General features: G+C 44.7%; 1 protein-coding gene across 1 annotated transcript; it reads right to left on the reverse strand.

Annotated features, from left to right (window-relative positions):
- Positions 1–4335: 4335 nt before the first annotated feature.
- CSRNP1 (cysteine and serine rich nuclear protein 1) lies at positions 4336–24273 on the reverse strand. The gene is made up of 5 exons (XM_084620446.1): positions 24089–24273; positions 14463–14661; positions 11402–11661; positions 10005–10301; positions 4336–8334 (listed from the first exon to the last, which is right to left on the reverse strand). The coding sequence occupies exons 2-5, from the start codon at positions 14635–14637 to the stop codon at positions 7324–7326; spliced, it is 1743 nt and encodes a 580-aa protein (XP_084476572.1). The 5' UTR covers positions 14638–14661; positions 24089–24273; the 3' UTR covers positions 4336–7323.
- Between the last annotated feature and the right edge of the window lie 84 nt (positions 24274–24357).

The raw sequence follows: 24357 nt of genomic DNA on the forward strand, positions 1-24357 counted from the left end.
AGTTTGGCATTTGATCTAGTTGCCAAATCAGGGCATAATGCTTAGAAAAGGTTTGGGCGGGGTGCCGACGGGCTGCCCTGCAGCACGCTGACATAGGAATATTTCTTAGTCTGGCTGAAGAAGTCACCTGGGATCTCATGAAGGGAAGGGGCATATCTGCTCGTTGGTTATAGCTTGTAATGCACTGAGTGAGCCACTTGGCTGAACTCTGGGAAGAGGTGACCTGACCTTTCACAGCCTTCCCCGAAGCCACAAATAAATGGGGTGATTGCCGGAATGGCTCTGTCCTGGCTCAGGAATAAAGAAAGGGCTCTGAAAGCATCTGCAGTGTGATGCTTGGGCTCTCCTGGAGCTGAGTGTGGCTTGGTGAAGAAAACAGGGAAGTTGCTGGTTTGGGTCAAGTGAAACAGACACCACCAGGGCGACACATAAGGTCTCAGCCCCAGGAAGGCAGTTTTGAATGTGAGGTGACGAAAACACTTGGATGAGTGCTTAAAAGGAGGAGGGGCTCCCAAAGGCTCGTCAGAACTACATTAACGTCCCTGAGTGCAGGAGGGTCCCCTTCTGAAGGGAGAGTGTGTGCATGGACCAGTCTTTGAGAGGTTTTGGAAAAGTGGGCTGAGAGAACACTGTATGGGGTTGGACAGGAGGGTGGAGCACGGAAAGGGCAGCAAAATGGAACCGGAGAGTACAGCTCCTCAGCTGAAGAAGACCTCCAGCAGCACCTCTCAAAGCCTGGGGTTAACTGCCTTTAGCATGTGGGGCTCAGGCTGTGGGGCTAAAAACATCAGTGTAGACATTTGGGCTTGGGCTGGAGCCCAGGCTTGGAAATTCAGCAAAACAGGGAGGCTCTCAGAGCCCGGGCTTCAGCTGAGCCCAGATGTCTACACTGATATTTTAGCCTGGCTGTGCAAGCCTGAGTCAGTTGACCTGGGCTCTGAGACTCACTGCTGCAGGTTGTTTTGGTTTGTAGCCACTCCCGCGAGAGCTGATGGTGACGCCCCATGACATGAGCGAGAGGACGTAAGCCAGACTCTTGGGAATAGGGTCTTGCACTGGAGCTAGACCATGTGACGCCCAGATGGAAAAGCTCTTCCATGCTGAGCTGGTGGAGGGTTTCCTGCTCCGTATCAGGAGCTGCTGGACAGCCATGGAGCAATCCTGGGCTGTGATGCTCAGCCAGCCAATGTCTGATCAGTCACTTGTAGCACCGTGGGCTCTGGGTGGAGAATTTGTCCTCAGTTCTGGGAGTGTAAAGCTGGTAGATGGGGGAGAGAAGTTAGTGGCTGGGTGGACAAAGGCAGTTAGATCTGGGAGCCAACACCCATTGTCTCATGTTCTCTGTCCACTGTATTTTCCACAGTATGCATCCGATGAAGTGAGCTGTAGCTCACGAAAGCTTATGCTCAAATAAATTGGTTAGTCTCTAAGGTGCCACAAGAACTCCTTTTCTTTTTGCAAATACTATCTGGGGAGCTATCAGAGTCACAGTGGCTGCAATCTGCCTGGTCTTCCTTATCACCCCGTGGGGAGCAGAGAGGTGGGTGGGAAAGCATGCAGGCTTTGGCCTATAGCCTAAAGGTACCATTAAGGCACCAAGGACATTTTCAAAGTCACCTCTCAGTTGCTGCCCGACCCCCTAGGTGCCTTAGGTTCTGCTGCTCAGCATTGACAAAGCCGCCTAAGCCCTGCCCGGCCCCTGCTGCTAATGAGCAGCTCAGAGCCCTCGCGCAAGCTGATGTCCAGGGCATGTCTACATTGTAATCAAACACCCACGGCCTGGCTGTGTCAGCCAGCTCGGATTCAGGCTGCGGGGCTACGAAACTGCGATGCAGATGTTCATGCTTGGGCTGGACCCTGAGCTCTGGCACCCCACAGGCGGGGGAGGGTCTCAGAGCTTGGGCTCCAGCCTGCACAGCTACCCTGCAATTTGACAGCTCCACCCCCTGAGCCTGAATCAGCTGATGTGGGCCAGCTGTGGGTGTGTGGGTGTGGTGCAGACATGTCCCCAAAGCAGGATTCCCAAACGACCTGGGAGGCGGGTCACCAGCAGGGTCTGATCCTGTAGGCATACTCTGAGCGCACCCAATACCTGCCAGTCCCTGCAGCAGATGGGACATATACATGCCACCAATAGGGTGCGGGGGAGCACAGCACCCTGCACACAAGGCAGCTGGGGGCACAGAGCAACGTCTGCCACATGTGCGCAAGAGACAGCGAGAGCCATCGCTCGGACGCTAGGGCACGGGCTGCCCGCCAACAACCACTTTGGTGCCTACTCCCCTCCCTACTCCCAAGCCCGTTTCTGCAGCATTGCACTCCAAATGCATCTTGCTGGCTTCTGAAAAAATCCCTTCATTAGGCACCCCCTCCCCATACACTGTAGGGGATCCTGGGTACCTAACGCAGGGGTGTGAATTCCACTGGGCGGCAGGGCACCTGGGAGTTAGGTGTTGCACTGCTGAGTGATGCAATGCCTAAGCACCTGGGGCCTTGAGAACAGCCTATGAAGGACCCTGGGCTAGCACCTGCTCTGGAGCAGAAGCAAGGCCATTTGCTGTTGGTAAACAGCTCTACGGAGCGGAGCCCCCATCTGTGGAATATAGGCTTGAGAGTGTCCGTCAGGGACCATTCATAGGAGAGAGGCATCTTCTGGGCCTTCCTCCTGAGCCTCTGCCTCCTAATGTTATTCTCGCTCTTGTTGCCTTGGGAGGTCTAAAAGTCACAGCTCGGGCAGGGGATCTAGGAGGAGCCACTCCTAGCGGGGCCTGGACCAGGGGGCCCACAATGGCAGGGCTAGAGCTAAAGGGATAGGATAGAGACGGAAATGTCTAACAGGGATATCGGGGGTACTTAGGCATTCTGGAAGGGATCTTAAGGAGGATCCCTAAAGTCTGCTGGTGGTGATCAAGTGTGTGATCTGAGTTGCTCTCTCTGGGGGATCCCTGGGAGAAGGATGGGGATGGATGTCCGGAAGAGGGTCCCTGCTAGATTCTGGAGAGAAAGTGTTGTGGGCAGAGGAGGAGGAGGAATAAGTCTGTTCTGGAGGTGATGCTGACAGACTCTCCTGCTGCTGAAAGTTTTAATTCTTTCTGGTGCCAGAGAAATTGGTGCAGGTGGCATTGGAACCAAGGCTGGTGTCCTGGTATGACTCCGATACCCCTACAAAGCGTGTGGGAGCTGGTGAGAAGTCTCTGCCAGCACTGGGCTTCAGTGCTGGAGTGGACTTAGTTCTGCTCACAGCAGGGTGACAAATAATTGGCCCTGCTAGCTTGCCCAGGCTGCTCAGGTCTCAGGGGAAGGGAGCTCTTCTGGTTTAGAAAAGTCAGAAGGCCCATGACTCAATTTCTTTGGTATCTACTGTTCAAAGGAAGAGGATCAGCACCATGAGTTTCTCTTAGAATAGTGCTAGCTCTGCCCTGCCTGTGTAACTTCAGTGGGAAGCTCCCAGCTGGTGCCAAATTTGCTGTGAAGGACCAAGTATGTCTGACTGAAAAGGGTTGCAAATCCCCTTCTTGATACCAGCAGTGAACCTTCACATTCCAGTCCCTTCTTACTACTACAGAACATTGTGGTTTACCCTAGAACGAATGTTTGGAGAGTTTCCAGAGTAGCCTTCATAAATGCCAATTAGCTCAAGCTAGTTAACACAATCAATTAGCTAGAGGTAAAAACTCTATCATGGACATACCCATAGGCCTTGTCTTCACTAGAAAAAACAAAGTAAGTTCTTAGTTAACACATGGTTTTAGCTAGTAGGTGGTAACTAACACCAGATTAAGGCAAGGTAGCTTGTAATTTTAACATGTGCTAGCAGGTCAAGATAAACCTGGCTCCCGCCCGTCTTTTACATCAACCTACTCCCTGTTAAAACTACAAACTTCCTGGTCTCCACTAGGATTTTGCCTTGTGTTACCACATTTGCGAACATCAGTTAAGAATGCACCCTTTTTCCTAGTGAGGCTGTATCCTTATTGACACAAGGGTGTTATGAAGGCTAGTTAATATTTATACACTTCAAAGAACCTGCCATTACCTGCAAAGGTTTATCTAATTCTGGACTGTTTTAAGAAAGGTAAGTGACACTGTAGGCCTGGGATTGGCAGCTTTCGCTCACAAACCTTTTGACTGGAACGAGTTAACACATTTCAGCAAACACTTGTATTGAAATAGCCAGGAAAAAAGGCAGAGGCATGACCATATTCAAACAAAATTGTTTTATTGAGCGTGTAAATGGAAATTTCTTCATATTGCTTTGATGAAATGACAGACAGCAGCTGTAGACAAATATGCTTTTTTTTTTTTTTTTTAAACAAATGAAAATGGATAAGGTAAAAATAAAGCTTTTTTTACTTGTACCTTTAAGCAACATAATCACAATATATACACAAGGAAAGCTAAAATAAAGCTATGTTGAAACCAAAGCGTTTCAATCAATACATTAGATAATTACAGATTGTGTCAATAAATACCCAGTTTTTAAACTGTTTGATAGGCAACTTTTTACACAGATACGGAGAGGGGGAAAAAATATATATATTTACAGTACAGTGCCCTGAAGGAGGGGAAAAAAAGAATCACTCTCTCTCTCTCTCTCTTTTTTTTTTTGGCACCAACACAAATAAAATGAATAAATTATAGAAAAAAAAATTCATGAAGGCAGGAATCTTTATCCCCATCATTCACTTCTAAAATGATAGATATGCAGAGAAACCTAGGAATGTTCTAAAACATAATCTTACATTAGTGCCAATAAATACAGAATGGTACCGGACACTTTTTGTCAGTATTTTTGATGCCGTCTGAAGAATAGAAACGACCACCAATTAGATAACTGAATGGGATTTTCAGAACAACAAAGAAAAATTCTTGAAATCCTCCATCTGCCAGTAGTTCACGTACAATGGCCCTCCTGCATGGCAGCCAAGTCCCATCCAGCAACTCTCGCTAGGTAAGGCTTGTATGAAAGTGTACCATTGCTCTGCACGGCACAGGGCAGGGTCCTCAGTCAGGGTTCCAGTGTGGAAGGAATGGTGGGGGCTCAGTCAGGGTAGCCGGGGCTCCAGGGGCGAAGATGCAGGGAGTCCCAGAGAGGCAAGTGGAGTCTGATGAAGTTAAATCAGACAGCACCAATAGACTCCTGAGCGCTGCAACCTGCAGCTATACTGAAACCCAGCTATTAGTCACAGCTGCAAAGGGTCACAGTTCAATTTGGTTTGTTATAATATGTCCCATTTAAAAGTTGACCAGCTCAGTACAAGAGAAGATCTACAATTGACAAAATAGCTCTTCTGGTATGTGAGAATTTCCTAATTGCTGATCGCTGTGAACAACTTGCCATGCCAATTAGAATACCAAATAATCATTTATTAACGAGCAGGTACAAACCATTGTAATCTCTATAGTCTGCTATATTTATAGTTCAGCCTATGGAAGTGTTTTGCCTCAGCTTTTCATAAGGGTTTTTGTTTTAGCCTAAAATCAGTCAAACTGACACCATCTTTTCTTGCTTGGGAGTCTGCATACGCTGGCCTATTCAGCAAAGCAGACACCGCGGGCTTACATTCAGAATACGGGGTTGCTAATAGGCACAGCTTTTGTTTAAAATAGCTCGAGCAGGACATTTAACTCAATGTACACCAGGCTTTAAAAAGAAAAATGTATTCCCTAGCCCCCCCTTTGGCTATTGCTCAAGTACAGGTATCACTCTGTCACGTACAAGAATTGAATCTTTTAAACCTATTTTTAAAGCTGGTAGATTTATACCATGATATTGGGATATACAAACTAGACCAACACACATCAGTACAGTTGGCATAGGCACTTAGTGTACTGCTAAAATACAGATTATGTCCAATTATACGTAATGGCCAGTGACCTGTTTTCAGACAGATTTAAACACACATGCCTGAGAAGGCCTCTAATACCCCTTAAAATGATACTATTTGATTTCTAATTTATTTCTTAAAAAGTTGCGCCAAGTTATTCAGCTTTAGTTTTTTATTTTAGGGTTTTCTAAAACATATAAAAGCAATAAATAATCCAATACCTTCATTTTCATCTAAATTTACTTCTATCAATTTATCTATAAAATGCATATAAATGGTCTGGCCCGCTGTGTTTCATAATCGTTAGACCCTTTACACTTCAGTGTCCTAAGGAGCACTTAAATCAGGAGCATGAGCAGTGTTGCTCTCATAAAGTTCTACCAGCTGGAAAGGTCCTCATTACATCTGCTGCTGCTAATGGTTCCTCTGCATATTCAGGCACCATAATAGATCACTAAAGATCTCATGGCCAAATCCTTAGGAAATTAAATAAAATTATAAAATAATTTATGAAAAAAGTTTTTTTTAAATATAGTTAGTTCATATTATTTCTTGAATAGTTTAGGGGGGTTGTCTTCCATAGCAGAATTATGGACCTCACACAACATTGTATAATCCCATCCATGAAAGGATTTTTAGCTACCAAGAGGATGTTTTTAATTATGAAAAAACCCCAACACCAACCCTCCCCACCCCCCCGCACAAACTTCACCTGGCTTAGGCTCTTTTAGAAATGTTATACAAAGACAGAAAAGGTATCTGACAATCTCTGAAGTTAACATCTTTCCGTCTCTTTTAAAAAACAGTGTTGTCGTCTTTAGGATCTGTGCTGCTAAAGACTTTATTGCACTTCCAGGTCATTAATAAACCACAGTGCTATTCATGTACTAAAAGGTAAAAAATAAATAAATACAGATATATTATGTAAAAAATATGATTGTACACATAATACATCTGAGGTATTACCAATTTAAATAAGGTTTCATACTAGTTCAAGCTTCGGTGGCTATTTAAATTCTGGAATTTGCAATAAATAGGTGAAAATGATTATGGATATAGTGTATGGATCTTTTCTGTAAACCTCTTCAGATTTAAACATAAGCACATGTCAGGCTCACTCTTATGCAAATCATTTTTCACAATAAATATGGATTCAAAAGTTGTTTTAAAAAGTTTTTGCAACACTGAATAGTTTCTAGAAGGGGCTGTTGTGTATGACTGGCAATGTTAACAAGGAGTATTTCTTAATAAGTCTTTTTGTACAAAACACAGGTAAATTCGTACTTGAAAGTCTTCTATTTTTTCCAAATTATGAAAGTTTATAAATTTTGCACAAACAGCAAGAGAACTGATTGTAGCTGCAGTATTTCAAAGTGTCCATGTTCTATAAAGACCAAAAATAATTTGTCTGCTTAGAAAGCTTTTTTTAGTATTTTCTCCTTCCAGTGAAAGTTTGCTCAGTACTTCAGTTTTAATTTCAGTTTTCCTTCTTTTTTTAAACTTTCACTGTTTCCATTAGCGATGACTTAATGGCATCTTCTAAAAGCTGATTGTCTGTGAAAGGGACTGGAGTTTCTGGGACAGATTCAGACAAGCCAATTAGAGACTCCAGGAAACAGGTGCTCTGGTCTCCTGCCTGGGGAAAGCCAGGAAAATTAGGCAACTGAAACTGCAATGCTGAAAAGTTATCAAGGTTCTCATATTCCTTTAACGAGTTATAAAGAGGTCCCAAGTTATAGTCGGAAAATGACTGAAAAAGATCCAAGGAGTCAGAGGAAAGGCTGAGATCTGTGTAGCTCTTTGAGCACTGCTCTGCAGAGGATGACATGCAGCACGAAAGCCCATCACAGTGTGTATCAGCAGTGTCGTCTAGAAAACAACCAGCGTCCTGATTGGCATTTTCATCCAGGCATTCAGAGATGTTTGACAAATGGCCAGAGTAGTTTCCAGTGCTGAGTTTTTCAGCAGCTGTACCACACTGGTCTTCAATGTTAGCACTAAAGAAGTCAGCAGGATGGAAACAGCTTAAGTTGTCTTGGCAATTATTACTGTTGTCTTCGATGTCAGAATCATTGAAATGGAGTATTCTTGCCAGACCGTCGTCATCAATATCAGACTGAGACTTATCTGACGGGACACTCTCGTACTGTTCTTCCGAATCCTCGCTCTGAATGGATGAAATCGAAGAGTCTGTCATATCACTACTACAGCTATTCTCCCCAACTGTCTCCAGGTCCATGTTGAACTGAAATGCTGGAGTCAGTGGGACAGCTCTTTCCTCAAACACATTTTTCCCTGCTGAACAGCCAAATTGATGGAGTCTGTCCCGAAATGATGATTCGGGTTCTACATTCCTTTCACTGCTCTGCTGGTTCTTTTCCAGTTCCAATTTCATGATGGTGTGGATGAAGTGAGTTTGCACTCTAGCCTGGTTGAATTCTATTCTTCCTTCTGTATTTCCACAGCCATCTTTCGTGCAGCCACAAGGGAACGAAGTGTGATCCATCTGCCATGGAGCAAAGAAGACAACAGTGTTAGATCTCTGAGATTCTACATCTGCCTAGGTGCTGTTAGGTGCGGGGCCCATAAACCCCTGCATAATGTGAAAGAAAGTGACTGCAAGCTCTGAAGAAACCCCAAACTTCAGTGATGCTGAGAAATCATCTTCATAACAGAGCATACCAGCTAGTGGGTAAAAACAAACACTCTTTAGAAGAAGGATGGATCTTGGTACAACTTAAGACCAAAGGAGCTGAAAAGGTCTCATAGGTAAAGCATATACCCTTTCAAAGGAAACCTGTGTGGAAAGTTTTGGACAAATAGTATAAATAGTGATATACTGATTATATCATATGCACACGTAACAAGAGCTATCGTGATAGTCACTGGGGACTGCTCCCAGGACCCAGGCTGGTAATAAGCAGAGTTTCTACCGTTTGAAGTAAAGGAGTAACTGCCATAACTGGCACCTGCGGTAGAGTCACCCTCTGAGGACCAGCCACTAGAGGGGGATGTGTAAAACGCGCTGTATAGTAGGTTGCACACACTTCACACACTTCCATCCCCACAGCCATGACATATAATGAATTAACATTTCAAAATCCATGGAATGCATCTTGCAGAACACATTTCGAGAGGCAAGCATCTACAAGAAAAACCTGAACACAAATTCCTAAACGGAATTACACCAAGAGGGTGATACAGGCCAACTCAGTCTGAAGTTACCTACAGGCAGAAACTTGAGGTTGGCATGCCAAACTCATCTCTTGGGGTGGGGGTGCTTAAAAATGGAGGAGGACTCTTTGAAGATTGGGTGAAGCTATGCACGACATCACATGCTATAGACTGTCAGCCCAGCTTGTCATCACTTCAGAATTGGGATACGAACTAAGACAAGCCAAGAAATCCAAAGGGACACGCTCAAGACCTAACATGAGACCTAGAAGCATCGTTTAAGTTTGTGGGCATGTGCCTCTGATGCAGCCCTCCACTCTACCTGCCTGCTCGGTTTTGGCAAGCCAGTGGAACATTAAATATGCATCAGTCCTGCTTTAAGTGATCAGTGTGGGAGTACGGATTTCCACACGTGGTGGATTTGCAGAAACATGCAGAACAGAAGGGCACTGGGACATGGACATGACTGCAAAGAAATGCAGCACCCACTGGGCATCCCAAGGTGGGGGCTGTCCAGCAGAGATCCTGGAACTTTATCTACACTGCTACCCTCATTTTATCTTATGTTCTTGAGGAGTAAGAAGGGCCTAATTTTCTATGCTCTGAAATACAGATAAAGTATATGTGTACATAGACCATTTTTAAGGCAGGTAGCCAGAGCTTAACCTGTCAATTTCAACCGTGTCCCTTTGACAGTTACAATTTTTTAAATGCAAGTTAGAATTAGCGCATTTTACAATCCGGCTTTGCTAGCAGGAGAATCTAGTCTATATACTGCGCTTGCTCAAAACTAGCTAATCTTCCCTGCCTGCTTTTTTTTCTGCTTGCATCAAGACTGCAGACGCTGCCAAAAAGCCTGGCCATGTACATAGTTCCAATCTGTGCAAGGACCCTTCTGATATTAAGTTTCACCCTTGTCTCAGTCCCAGCCTCGCTCACATATGTCCCGAATGGATGCAAGGCACAATGCACAGCCTGGGTGGCACAGCGAGCCGCACGTACCTGACATTTAATGCCTGCTAAGCTACAGCTGCAGGTCTCTGGATCGCAGAACTCCTGACAGTCACAGCCGCAGTCTTCACGGGACAGGCGGATGCTGTGCAGCTCCCGTTTCTCCTCTCTGTCTATCTTCTTCACCCCCATGTTTTTGAGCAGAGCACGTCTCTTTTTGGCAGGGTAGGGCTGTAGGAAGAAGCCGTCTTCCAGCTCCACACTGCTCACATCCACGTCATCGTCGGATATGTCCTCAGTAGTGAGCTGGCTGGCCTCCTCAGACTCCGCCGTGCCGTTCACGGTCAGCTGTGCCCAAAGAACAGAGGAAGACAGAGTCAGCGGACCACACACACTAAAGAACGCATCTCAACCTGTACCAGCAAACGCACACTTAGAACTAAGCCACAACAACAAATATCCTCCCTCCCCACCCCCCCACCCCCACTATTACTGCACCTTGGCCTTTCCCAAATGGGTGTCTGCCATGTATCTTGGGTAGGGGTGAAGAGACGGCTGTGGGGAAGAGTCAGAGAACAGTGACCTAAAACTGGTGACCATTAAGATCCAGAGGGGCAGAAGCTAAAGGGAGAGAAGGGGACAGGTCTAGTCCTGCTTCTGAAATGCAGCAGCTTCTTGGGTCATGAGGCAGACACCTGGTAAATTGCTCAAGTGGGAAGAGGAACATTTTGGCCAAGGACACCAGGGCAAATCTTTACTCTTCTCAAAAGAGATATGAGACGGCCCTTCAGGAACAAGCAGACAGGAACAAGGTCTCCTCTAAACACTTGGTAAGTTATTAAATTCATGGAATTCAGTTTCTTCACCTTTGGAGAACAGAAAAGCTGAGCTGCTCATCTCTACATTTGAACACATGCTTCCAGAGAATCTGGATATGTCAAAACTGATACTTAGACCTCCGAGATGCCCCGAATGGTAAAGCGGCCAGAAACTAATCATAAGCAAGGCTGCGACTTAGTCACGGAAGTCACCGATTCCATGACTTCCAAAGACTCCGTGACTTCAGCCAGCCCTGGCTGGGATCTGCAGGGTCAGATGGACCTACCACAACTCCCAGCCACCGCAACTGAAAGGGGGGACCCCCGCTGCTCCTCGCAGCCCCAGAGACCACTGCACCTCTCCACTTGAGGGGGGGAAGCAAGAAGGACCCTCAGAGCTCGGAGCCCCCAGTGGAGGGGGACCCTGGAGCTCCTAGCCCACCCGCAGCTGCTCAGGCTCTTCATTTCATGATGGGTGTTTTTAGTAAAAGTCAGGGACAGGTCACGGCTTCCGTGAATTTTTCATTATTGCCCGTGACTTTTACTGAAAATATCCGTGACAAAACCTCAGCCTTAATCATAAGGACTTGCACCAGTTCATGACAAATGATGCCACATGTTACTACTCACCTTCCATTTCAATGCCTCCAGTTTCTCCTCTTTTAGCCGCTCCTTGAGTTTCTCCCGCCGAACGTTCTCCTGTTCCTTAGAAAAGTCTGCCAGTGTAAACTGCCTGGACGAACTGTGCTTGCTCATCATCCCCAGGGTACAGCCACCACGGCTAGGCACGCTGGTGAACCCCTGGCAGCGTGGAAAGTAAAACACAGTGACCTGGTCGAACTCCACATTGTTCTTCTTTAACCGCTTGGTTTTCTTCAGAATGGATGTAGCTAGAAAGGCAGAAATGAAAAAAGGCACATGACATACCTCTCCTTTGAACAGATGTACGTTCATGTTAAACAGCTGCAAACCACTGTAAGACTTCCAGTTAGTCTACATAAATCAACCAGTTAGTATTAGGCCAGTATCTCAGCAGACAGATCCTCAAGTGCAGCGTGCATACTCATTTCAAGGCAGGTGAAGGTGGTGCAAGAAATCATAGCCAATATTTTTCTGCTAGCAAGGAACATTGATCAGTCTTTCTAAGAAGCAACTGACTATTTCCTCCTCACATGGATTTCCTCAAGGAAATTTACATTTACTTATTCTTCAAGTATAGCAGAGCATAACAAAATTGTGTGTGTGAGCGTGAGAGATTTTAAACACTTGGGTCCTCTCTATATGCTGTTAGCATCACAGCTTTTAGGGTACCTTGCGTTTATTCCTCAGATTCTTTTCTGCAGACCCCCAAATAGTATGCTTGTTGCAGCTTATATGGGAGAGCACACAATTACCAACAGCTGCTTTTATGGTACTTCCTTTTGCATCCACTGGGAGGAACTATGAATCTGTAGTTTATTCTCCGGAGACTAATTTGAGAGCAGCTGCAAAGATGTTAATCTTTGTACAGGTGATCCCAATATAAACATTGGCAACACTACACTGTGGTTTATCTGAAACTGCTATAACATGCTTTATGTATTGGGAAAGTTTAAAAATGTTATCTCTACAGAGATACCTAGTTTTACATTGTCTAGTGTGAATCTATCTATCTATATAACAGATCGGATTTACAAGTCTACAGGAGTAATTCCAGAATCACTCTGTTGCCCTGCACCTATCAGGACATGTAAAATGGAAGGCAAAATTGTGGCAATATTGGTTTAAGGAACTACTTTTCCTGTAACAGGAACATGTTAGGAAGAAGAGGCAGCAAAAGACAAAATTAGCTTGTTTGCCCACATCTCTGCTGGATTCTCATAGAAGGTGGGGAGAAGTCTTAGTCAGCACAAAGATAATCAAATTTTAGAGCCCAAACCATTGACAATTATATAAACAGACCTCACATGGCAAGTGGAAAGTCTCCAGTTACTGGGGGGGGGGCATGTCTTCCCAATGACAATGGCCTCCCATCTCAGCTAAAACAGCAATTTAAAAACTTGCCTTGACTGTATATGAAAAATTGCGCCAGATTTTATTCTACATCCCTCTAGCTATACTGGTACATGCCCTAGTGCAGACACACTTAAACTGGAGTAACCCTTGTTTACACTGGTTTAGCTTATATCAGTAGTTTACCAAACCCTACCGTGCTAGGAGAACTGTATACACACCGAGTAAGACAGAAAATGTCCTGAAGGAGCTTAGAATCTAACTCCACGAGACAGAAGAAGAATTATCATCCCTATTTTACAGATGGGAAACTGAGGCTGCAGTGACTTGATCTTGCAAAGGGAATCACTGGCAGACTGTTCTGAACTCAGATCTCTGGATCCCAAAGCTCGGTCTGAACCATCTCCTTCCTCTCCTGATTAGTACTACTATGGATATGGAATTGTAATGACCAGCTATAAACTCAAAGGGTGTTTGTAGAGGTGGGGTGGGATCAGGTGCCCCAGAAGCTTAGAGAAATGCAGAACTGGAGTTAGCTAGGCCCACTTTTAACAGTAAGCCTCATTTACCAACATATAAACAAACATTTCTTAGTTTAGTGTAAAGGAGCATTGATGCAGCTATGTTAGCAGCTTCTACTACATGTATCAGCAAAGCTTTCGAGATCTCACACTGGTCATTGTCATCATTTTAATGACATCTTCTCCCTGGGCACAGCATTTTTGTGTAGTCTTGGCTTAAGCATTTAAAAGTATTTATTCTTTACCAGAACACCCCACCCGCAAAAAACAAAATATAAATATACTTTGCTTCCCCCCGCAAAAAAAATTGTATTCTCATTCCTGACACTTTTTAATCGGGCCAGAGCATACAGAAAGTCCATTGTTATTTCACAAAACCCAGAGGACAAAAAAGAATGAGACTCTTTATTATTACAAGACTTCTAATGCCTTTTCAGACCAGTGCATGTTTGTGTATGTCTGCTAAGTGGACTTTAACTGCAAGATATTTGCAGGGCTCTAGTATAATTTACTTGGTAAAGCTATTTCCCTTAGCTGAAGATTGTGCGCATTGTAATTTTTGGATGACAAGTGAGGGAAGAAGTTCTTATGTGTTTCCCCAAAGCAACCCAAACTGGTAGTAGCTGCTAGGAAAACAAAATAGCATTTGTCTGCACCAGCAACAGTGTCAGTGGCAAGTTATCCGGTTTGCTTACGAAACCGTTCTTTGAAATGGTTTGTATTAACTAATTAAGCCATTGGTTAATCACTTGACCCTACTTTTTTTTTTTTTTTAAATGGCCACCTATAACTAACATTTAGGCCCCCAGTTGCCCATTTAGATACCTGAAGGTAGATTTAGATACTTAACTTCAGGCTCCTATCTTTGCAAATTGGGGCCTCTATGCAAATTCATAGAGGCCCTAATTGTTATAAAATACTGGGATAAACAGTTGAAGAAAACTATCCTTAAAATGCAGGCTAAGTAAACGGACCAGATTTATAAAATTACATGCACCAGACTTCATAGACTCATTCCATAGTTTACAATGAATAAATCAGTATCTGCCAAGATTTTGGGAGTGACTGTAATAACTATCCACAGAGATGGTGCCATGTTTTAAAAATCCGTTTGCAGAATGTTTGGACACAGCCCCACCATCTAGATATAACAACATATACTGTCAGAGGATACTTACGAGTGAAACTGGAGGGTAAGGCAGTGCTGGGCTTGCTGTCTCCTCCGGAGTTTTCCTCGTCTGTTTCCCAACCTGAGGAGGCTGAAGAAGAGGAGAAAGGCGAGCAGGAGGAAGAGGAGCAGTAGGTGGCATCGTCCTCCAGTTCATCATACTTCCTTTTCAGTACCCCACTCATGGTTATTCGGTATTTTTCATAGAACTGAAAAATAAGGGAGAAAGGAAAAATAAAGCATGGGCAACAATGGATGTTCTTCACTAGGGGTGAAATTCGCTCCTGTACAGGGAGCCAACAAAAATACCAAATACCACTTAAGCCTTATTTTGAGGGCTTCATTGGCATTTCAGTGGCTTCTGTGCCAGCTCTCTGCACGTGGCTAAGATTTACCCCTATGCACCTAAAGATCAGAGGCAGAGATGTTTAGCCACCTACCCATAAGTCACACATTTGCTACCCTCACATTTGCCGGGCTGTTCCCTCACAACCTTGATAGGCGATGGAGCACACCATGATTTCAGTTTGTACATCAACTAATTCCCATCCATGAAAGCTGTCCCCTGATTTCCACCATAATACAAATGGTTACTACTTAAAACTGCTATCGTTTTTGAACACATCCAAGTCTCTCCCCTACTTTTGAGGTTCACATTTTTACCTATTTCACCCTACCTTCAAACCTTATTTCTGACAACTCAACTGAATTCCTTGCAGCATTCCACCCATATTAAGACTGTACAAAAAAGGTGAGTGTAGGTTACTGCACGCACACAAAACAGATGTTCCACACATTCATTCCATCAACAGAAACGTTAATAAATTATAAGTACTACATTTTGTGCACTAAGTCTTTTATGTTAACTCCTTACCTAAATCACTTACTAGGAAGTTACAGCTCTAGCTTCTTGCTAATTACAAAAAGAAGCCAGTTTGTTGGGAACAATCCCTTGCCATGATTTACTTGCTTCAGTCCCCTGGGGGCTTATTAAATGAAGCACTGAAATATAAATATATCAAATGCAAGAAACAACCGTTCCTCTCAGTTTCTTTCAGATCCAGCCCATGTTCACTAAACCATGCGTTTATTTTGTGTTATAGATCAGACAGAGTACCAATTAAAAGCCATCGAGCTAATTAAAAACAAAGTTGTTCCGTACTTGTCTGGATTTCTAAATGTTGTTCATTTCTTTTTCCAACGTTCAACCCACCAAACAACTTCACATTTAATCCTTTAGCATCTTTGGAATAAGAATTTCCTACAACAAAAAGACACTATACTTTTCATATAATATACCAGCTGAATCATATCACTCACTCTACAGCTCAGAATCCACTGAGTCAGAACACTCTTGGGGAGAATGCTGTTTGGACCAAAGACCTTTTCTCCCTGTAAAACCCTAGATACAACATACTGGATGGATGCCTCTCTATTTTAATAGAAATCACCACTGGTCTATTTAGGTTTGAAGCAGGTGAGCATGTAACTAGACATCATGACAAGATTATTACTGGAAGACTGACTCACTATGATTCAAACCAGTGCATTTGTGTATTTATCAGCAATAAACATATGAGGCTACAAATCATGACAACCCAGAGATAGAGTTCAGAAACTTCCTTTGGCAAGGAAATAGGTGCAGTTTATGAGAATCACCCACCCTCTTACTGAGGGAGGGATGATACTGTGGCTCCAGTCACTTGGCATGACACAAGTATGGCTGCTTCTTAGTAAGCAATTTTAGCAGCCAGTGAAACTAAGAGGCTATTATCAGAAAGTGTTGCTGAATGATAAGAATGGAACTTGATCCAAAGTCCACACAGCCAAACACAGCTGACATGGGAAGCAAGACAAGCAGAAGGATGCTGCCCCCTCCCCTCCCCTTTTCCAGATGCCTTACAAAAAAAGGTCTACAATTAAAAGGCCTTACAAAAAAAGGTCTACAATTAAAATAAAAAAGAACCATTAGAAAACATCTAGTGAACAAAGCCTGGCCACGGACCAAAGAGTTACTCAGCTGCTTATTACCAAGTTACACAGAACTTCTTGAACTGCACGGAATTCAGGGATCTCACAGGATTGTTCCATTTAACATCCTTAATTCTAAAAAAAACCCAAAGGCATCCTTTAACGCGACACTAAAATCAGAACTCAAGGATGTGTCAGATATGTATTAAAAACAGGCCTGAAATCTTACAAAGCCCAGTGTTGTACTTGACTGCCAGAAACTCTCCTCCCCAATCAAGGTTAGACTTTTCCATTAGCACAAATGCGTTCGTGACCATAATTGTATTACTACCTCTTTCCTTTGCATGGCTAGTCTGTTAATTCTTCTTTAAATGCTCCTGCCAAGTGTGGGCACACAGCAAAAAATGCATATTTCAAAACCTTTTAATGATGGGATTTTAACATTTCAATAGCACTGCATAATAATACTTAGCGCATCTATAGAGCTCTTTCAATCTTCAAAGCTCTATACAAACACTAATTAATTATGTTGACAAACAGCTTTCCATAAGACAATAGTCTCTAAAAGGTTAAAAATTGCTGGCTGTAATGGCCCTTTGGTTATAAGAAAGTTAATCATTTACTGCAGCATGGCTGTATTGGGGCTTCAAAGGCACTAGGCTATGCAACTTTCTAATCTGAAGTTGGGCTCAATAAAGACCATTTTTATGCACTATTTTCATACTAGTGAAAAAGTAACTGGTTCCCCAGCCTCTTTTTATACCCTTTGTTGACAGCTCGAACATGACAAGGAGACAGAACTAACATTGCAGGTGGTTTTGCCACAGTTGTTTTTTTGGCCTTAATCCAAAACAGATGGGGAGGTGGTGGATTTGGATATCTTCCATCAGTAACACCACATGTACCTACCTGACACCTGGCTTAACCCCTTTGTTACTTTCCATTTAGCTCACCAATACGATTCAGCAAGAACTCCCAAGTGACCACAAGGAAGCTCAGCTGTTAGTATAAATTCTCACCGTACTATGTGCTTTCTCCCCCATTTTACAAAATGAACACGAACTCAGTAGTTTAAAAACAAAACAAAAAACCCCCCATCTTCTCAGTGTGGGGGTTGAAACAAGCTCTGTGCAGAAGTCTGAGGCTTTATTCAGCTCAGTTTTACCAGTCTGTTCCAATTATATAGTTGGAAAATTAGGAGTGACTGAGCTAGTTAGTACTCAACTACTCCTTACTTTATTGTTTGTTTGATTTCCCTTCTCCTATTTTGGGAGGGTGGGGGGGTGGGGGAAGGGGGAGTAATTTAAAGCAGCCCCAGTTGCGTTAAGGAGTAATCACTCTTCACTCTCTCATGCTTCTAAGCTTGTGGACAGCTCATTTGTAAAGCATACTTGCATACATGTGTATGTAGCCTGACAGCTGCTCCTTACGTCACAGTCACCTTCCACCCCAACATGCAGACTTCTGAGCTACAGCATTTGCAAGGGATCCCAGATTTTAAACAAACAGGGATGAAAGTAACCCTCTCTTCGCTTGTGCCATCTCAGCCGGCCCAATGGCTACCATGACAGATGTCAAGCAGCAAATACAGGAAACTTGTAGAAAAGTCAAGGTTGCACTACAAAAAAGATAAATAATAGGGAAAGAACACAGATCATGTCAAGCTCTCTTACAGCAAAGCCCTTCCCCCCCTTGAACAATGTAAACTACTGCTTTGGAAGAGTGTTACCTTTGACATTTGTGCTCACAGGCCACCTACACTGAAATCAACCACAACCATCTTCCAACCCAGCCTAACCAACAGCCAAATTCTGACCTCTCTTCCATCTCCCTGATGGCTCAGTCACTAATTTGTGCCTCAAGAGATATATTTGGCAGTTTGGTGGTACAGATAGGCTACCACTGGCATAAAAGAAAACCAAGACCACAACAGTTTCACTTGCAGGCAAAAAGGTGGCACATTAGAAATACTGAAAGCAAAGGCTACAACAACATACCTGATTGCTAACAAATTACATTTGTTTTTACGTTGTTTAATTGCCCTGTACAGGCTCTTCCAAGATGACACTCAAAGTTGGCTGGCCTAAATGACTGTGTTGACAGTGGTCTCATTATGAAGTGGGAAAGTACCAACATGAAAATCAACACTGATCATAGAAGCACAGAATAAGGCACATACACACTGGTCTGTTTATAAAGACACAGCAAATCATGTCACAGATAAACAGATGGTCTTAATGATTGTTGGACTGAAGCACAAAACCATGATCAAGCTAGGTTATAATTGAGGATTACCTAATGCAATAAAGCCCATTATAAAAGTGCTCACCATGCATAAGGTATTTTCCCCAAGAGTGGGAAGAAGGAAAAAACGTATCACTTCGCTTCATAAGAATGAAGCGAGCTAAACATTTAGGGGGAAAATAACCCACTACAGTATGACAAAGTTATTTCAAATATTTTATTGCACTGTCAGTGCATAAATAGAGATCATGCAAACATAATTCTCGATTAATGGGAAAAGCTTTTACTGAAAGTGCTCCCAAAGCATTTTTCCCTTTTCTGTTTTTGATTTTAAGATGGAACATTTCCCCAGGTAGAGTTTTCAAAGCCTTTTCACGAACTATACAGATAAGAGTGAAGCTGAACCCTCAGTGTCTAGCTGTACCCACCCAAAAAGAAAATCCGACAGAATAGAGTTAAACATTTGCGGTAAAGCCAATCACTCTTCCAAGAGAGCAGAATTCGGCCCAGTGATCTGAACACTGCCTTGAAACTCTGATGTCTCTTAGCCTGTTGAATGCTCAGCCAACAAAACCTGAATGCCAATTTATAGCCAGTGAGGATATTTTAATGGCAGTAATTCCACAATTAAAATGTCTATATAGGACATAAATATGATTTTAAGAATAAGCCACCAAAACTGCACAGCAGCTTGAAAAAGGTTCCTATTCTTGCACTCACAAAGTCTGCAAGTACCATATACAAGAGGAGTTTTTTCCCCACTTTTTTTTATATAACCTGAAATAAAATAATCCCATCTCCCTTTTGATTGCCAAAAAAGACATTCTGTTCTTGGCTAAGACTCCTTACTCATCTATTTTACTGAAAACAGCTTTTTGAACAAGTACATAATGCGATGGATCAAACCCGCAGGAATTCCACTAGCACCGCAACTCCCACTATCCTGGGAATACTTTCTAACAAATATTTAGCTCAGATGTGCATTCCTCTCTTCTTTTTTTTTTTTTTGAACATCAAACTTGGGGCAGAGGGGGGATGTCTAGTGGGGGAAGGGGAATTGAAACGGCTAAATCCTATTTCTGGCTCTCAGCAAGTCGCAGGGCAAAGCCCTAGTACACTGGAATGCAAGGAATTAATGTTTTAGCTATCCTACTCTTGGACTACATGTCAACAGTAAATATTTCAAGTAATTTAGATTTAAGAAGATTTGGCATTTATTTAGTCAACCAGAGGAAAAGCAACCAAAAACAATAGTGTTCCTTTAGTCTATTTATAACTAACCCCACAAGACATTATGTTTGTGTATGCAAGTTGCTGGTCGTTTTATTGCAGAATATAAACTATTCGCATTTTTACTTCGTAGCTGTTATATGCAATTGTACAACTGAATGGTTGTAGGGTAATCAATAAAGTCAAACTACAGAAACTTCTTATATTAGATCCAGTTGCTGTAGGTTCTGCATTCACTAGTACTAGGCTGGACATCCACATCCATGCTTATAAAGAGCATCAGAAAGGACATCAGTCTGCAGTGACATTTTGAAGTTTGGTTTCATGGCTGAGGAGCCAATGCATGAAGGAATTCAAGATTTGTGCAAAAGTAATTTAAAGTGCAGCTCTACTCTGAAAAGCAACTTTGTAAAAGTGTTGTTATGGACTTAAATATTTGTTTTTCAGTAACTTTCAGATCAAATCTCCTCCATTTACAAGTAAAAAGATGCCAACTCTGCAAACAACCTGGAATCTGAAAGTCAAGGTGGGTTCTTTCTGGCTCATGGATCAACAACAACAAAGAGTCTGCAACTGGAAATTAAGTTAGCAATTCTGTCGATCCCAGAGTCAGATTAGAATCCAGCTCAGTCCCCCAGGGCTATGGTGGGTTTAAACGCATGTCTGACAAGAGCAAATATTAGTTTAAAAACACCACCATGCATTTTAGTCAGGAAGGACACTGAATACACTCACTGAGCAAGTCTGGAGTAAGACTGCAATTTTTACAGTCTCTCTTCAGACTAGGAGGCACTCATTTACATGCCTCTGTTGACTGCAGGTCAGATGACCTTGGTACTGTATCTAGCATTAACAAAAATTGGTGTAGAGCAGAACTTTTAATTTAACCATCTGAATATCAGATATCTAAAAACAGAGGTGCTTTCACTGAAGCTTCTAGATTACTTAACAATCAGTACTCTGCTGGCCCTGATTCACTGAGCATCCATTCGTTTAACTATTTTAATTCTCTAGATATTTACTTGAGTGGTTTCCATAGCACTACTGTTACATGCTCTAGCCTGACAATATCACCTGGGTTGATGTAGGCATTTTGAGGAAGCTACCATAAAAAGAACTAGCCTAGAAAGGAAAGTGCAAGAAAAAAGGTAGTCTCCCTCCCAGTTTCCTGCTCAAGCATGGAATGTAAAGCAAGGGATAACCAGCATCATAGACAGTATTCCAAGAAACACAAGCCTTGCTTTCCAGTTTAAACTAGATCATTTTAACCCAGCTGGGTATGGTTTCATAACCTTACTCTGGGTAAAAATAGACTCTGCCTACCATGCAACAGCAAAAACTGAACTAGTCAGTGCCACAGAATAAAAGCATGAATCAGTTTATAGTGCAAGTTTATTCCTATGCCAAAATATTTTTCACAGGAAGAATTTAAGTGCTTAACACTTTTCAAAAAGCCAAGAATTAAAATTTGGGTCTGTGCTTTCCCCACCATGCCATTATTTCTTGTTGACAACTGGAAAGATAAACAAAAAACAGCAGAATACATAGGAGATTATCTGATTTGGCTGCTAAGAAATTAAGCTTCCAGGTCTACTTGCCAGGGATCTTACTATAATAAATATGAAAATACAGTGTGCACTTTGTCTAGGAAAATCCTTTATTTGATTACCCCTTATGAATAATTCACAACAGGTTTCCATATTTGTCCTCCAGTAGGTACATACTGTACATTACTTTTTCTCCTATGTGTGCACACTTGTCCTGCACTAAATTATTAAAAAGCTTGCCAGCAGCTGTATGCTCTATTAGAGTGAAACATACATCCACCAGATACTAAAACAAACCTCCCGACCTTGATGGCTTCACTTAAAATTGCTTAGCAAAAGCTCCAGTTGTAAAATGTTAGATGACTTGATAGTTCAATGCAACAAATAACTATACCTTTACATTTGTAGATGGCTATAAACATTTTCTGTTGATTCCAACAATTTTTTTTAATTGGACGTTTTAGAAGGCCATCATTACTTTAGAAAAGAGTTTTCATGCATATCACACACACATTAATTATACAGTCTAAAGAAAACCTGTTTGGTTTGAGGAAAAAATACACATTCATGAAACTTTACCATTTTAATCCAGGTGTAAACATATAGAAAAGTCAAATTGTTTACTTAATAAATTAAGACAAGAGCCACTGCTCTGGGAAAACGAAACTGATCTGCATACGGTTCACAGAAGAAGTCACAGGCTGTGGGGTAAAGCACCTTCCTGCCTGGTGTTTGGGCAGCAGGACAATGCAGCTGATCAATTTGTCTCTAAACCAGTAGGTGTTGCTGTGGCAATGGAAAAATACTGTCAGTTTTGCAAATTTGGGCGATATAACTATCAAGTGCCCCCATTTCTTCAAATATCAACAGAAAATTCAAACTGCAGCCTTTAAACATGGAGAGTGCTCGGCTTTTTGTCTTGAGGAAAAGCTGAGTGTCACCACCAAAATAAAAAAGTTATTCTCTGCATTTACATTTGTAGTATGGAACCAGTTTTGATGCATGAGCAGCATTAATAAATCCTTAAGGAATGCCATATAATAAATACTCTGTCCCTTTTTCTCCTGAAGCTATTTCAGACAACACCTGGGCATCTAGAAAAGAACCTGATTTTAATCGTGAGTCACGGGCAGAAAACTACATCCAAAGGCATCTCCACTAGCATGCCTATTGGGAAAGGATCTTATACAGCAGTCTACAGGACAGAATGGAAAACCCTCTGTTTCGTTTCCTCAGTGGAGGAAACAATGTTAGTATCTTCCCTGCACGCCTGGAACCACGGAAGGAAGAAGAAAAGCAGGCATCAAATTCCTTAAAAGCAAAAGAAATCCCCTGCCTTGTTAATTTGCCCAGAGGGAACGTGCATTCCCTTCAGAGGAGATAGCCCAGCATGGGGCCAGAGATCATTATCTCTTCGGGCTGGGGGACCCGGGCTCCTTAATTAACTTCTTTTGAACTGTTTTGGTGCATATCACTCCAGGACATGGGGAGGGGACGGACCAGCTCTCAATGCACCCACTGCGAGCGAGACTCAGCAGCAAAAGTAACAACTTCGGCCAGCTAAACGTTACTGAGCGCGGCCCTGGACACCCCCGCGCCGAGTACCACCAGGGGCTCGGATTATTGGGCGGCCAGCGCGCTCCGCAGTCATGCACTGGGAGCCAGGACCGGGGGAGTCACCCCCCCCCCACGGCGCATCCCTCCCCCGGTAACGCCGGGCCCCGAGACCCCCCCACACCCCGGCGAGGGACCCTAGCGGCGCCATCTCGCACGGCGCTCCCCACCCCTACTGGAAGGGGGCGCTACCCCCCAAAGCGCATTTCCGCTCCCGCCCCCATGCCAGCCCCCGACACTGTCCTAGCCCCCCTCCCCTTTCCCATGAGAGATCCCGAGCCGCCACCGGGCGCCCCACTGAGCCGGCGTCTGCTTCACTCCCCCCCTTCCCACTGCCCCCGCCGTGCGCCCAGCTCCTGGAGCGCCCCCACTCCGCTCTCGGGTGCCTGCCTGCCCCCTCCGGCTCCAGGCTAACTGCGCCCCGCTCCCCCTCCAGTCCGGGGCGCCCCGGCTGCGCCCCGCGCCCCCTCCAGTCCGGGGCGCCCCGGCTGCGCCCCGCTCCCCGCGCCCCCTCCAGTCCGGGGCGCCCCCTCCAGTCCGGGGCGCCCCGGCTGCGCCCCGCTCCCCGCGCCCCCTCCAGTCCGGGGCGCCCCCTCCAGTCCGGGGCGCCCCGGCTGCGCCCCGCTCCCCGCACCCCCTCCAGTCCGGGGCGCCCCGGCTGCGCCCCGCTCCCCGCACCCCCTCCAGTCCGGGGCGCCCCGGCTGCGCCCCGCTCCCCGCACCCCCTCCAGTCCGGGGCGCCCCGGCTGCGCCCCGCTCCCCGCACCCCCTCCAGTCCGGGGCGCCCCGGCTGCGCCCCGCTCCCCCCGCGCCGCCCCCTCTCGCCCTGGGCGCCCCCCTCCCGCTCCGGCGCCTCTGCTGCCCCCCTTTCCTCTCCCCAAGAACTGTAGCTGCGCTGGAGCCAGCCCGAGCCCCACTCACTGCCCGAGCCCCGGAGACCTTCCCCCGCCCCAAAGTCACCCCGACCGCCCCCCAGCCGCCCCCTCCGGGGACCGGCACCGGCCGCCCCGAGAGAGCCGCAGACACCTACCTGCGCCTGGGGTCCGGCGGGGGCGGCGAGCGATGGAGACGGAGGGGCGCCGAGGAGGCGCCAGCAGCCCCGGCGAATCGGCTCCGCAGCTCGCAGGACGGAGCCTTCGCTCAGCCTCGCATCGTCTAGACGAGCGGCTGCGTCTGGAGCTGCGGCCGGACTGGCTGCGCCTGGCTCCGCGCTGCGCCTCCCTCCTCCGCCGGGCGCAGCAGCGCTGCCCTTTTTCGTCAGTGGAAAACTCCTGGGCGCTGACGCAGGCGGTGACAAGG

The sequence above is a fragment of the Lepidochelys olivacea genome (assembly GCF_965140295.1).
Source record: "Lepidochelys olivacea isolate rLepOli2 genome assembly, chromosome: 2".
In the NCBI taxonomy this organism is placed as follows: domain Eukaryota; kingdom Metazoa; phylum Chordata; order Testudines; family Cheloniidae; genus Lepidochelys; species Lepidochelys olivacea.

Coding starts and splice junctions, on each gene's coding strand:
- CSRNP1 (XM_084620446.1), bottom strand. CDS start 14,637: ATGAGTGGGGTACTGAAAAGGAAGTATGATGAACTGGAGGACGATGCC. Junction 11,662..14,462: donor CTTACCCTCCAGTTTCACTC/GTAAGTATCCTC, acceptor CTGCCTTTCTAG/CTACATCCATTCTGAAGAAA. Junction 8,335..10,004: donor TAGCAGGCATTAAATGTCAG/GTACGTGCGGCT, acceptor GCTCCATGGCAG/ATGGATCACACTTCGTTCCC.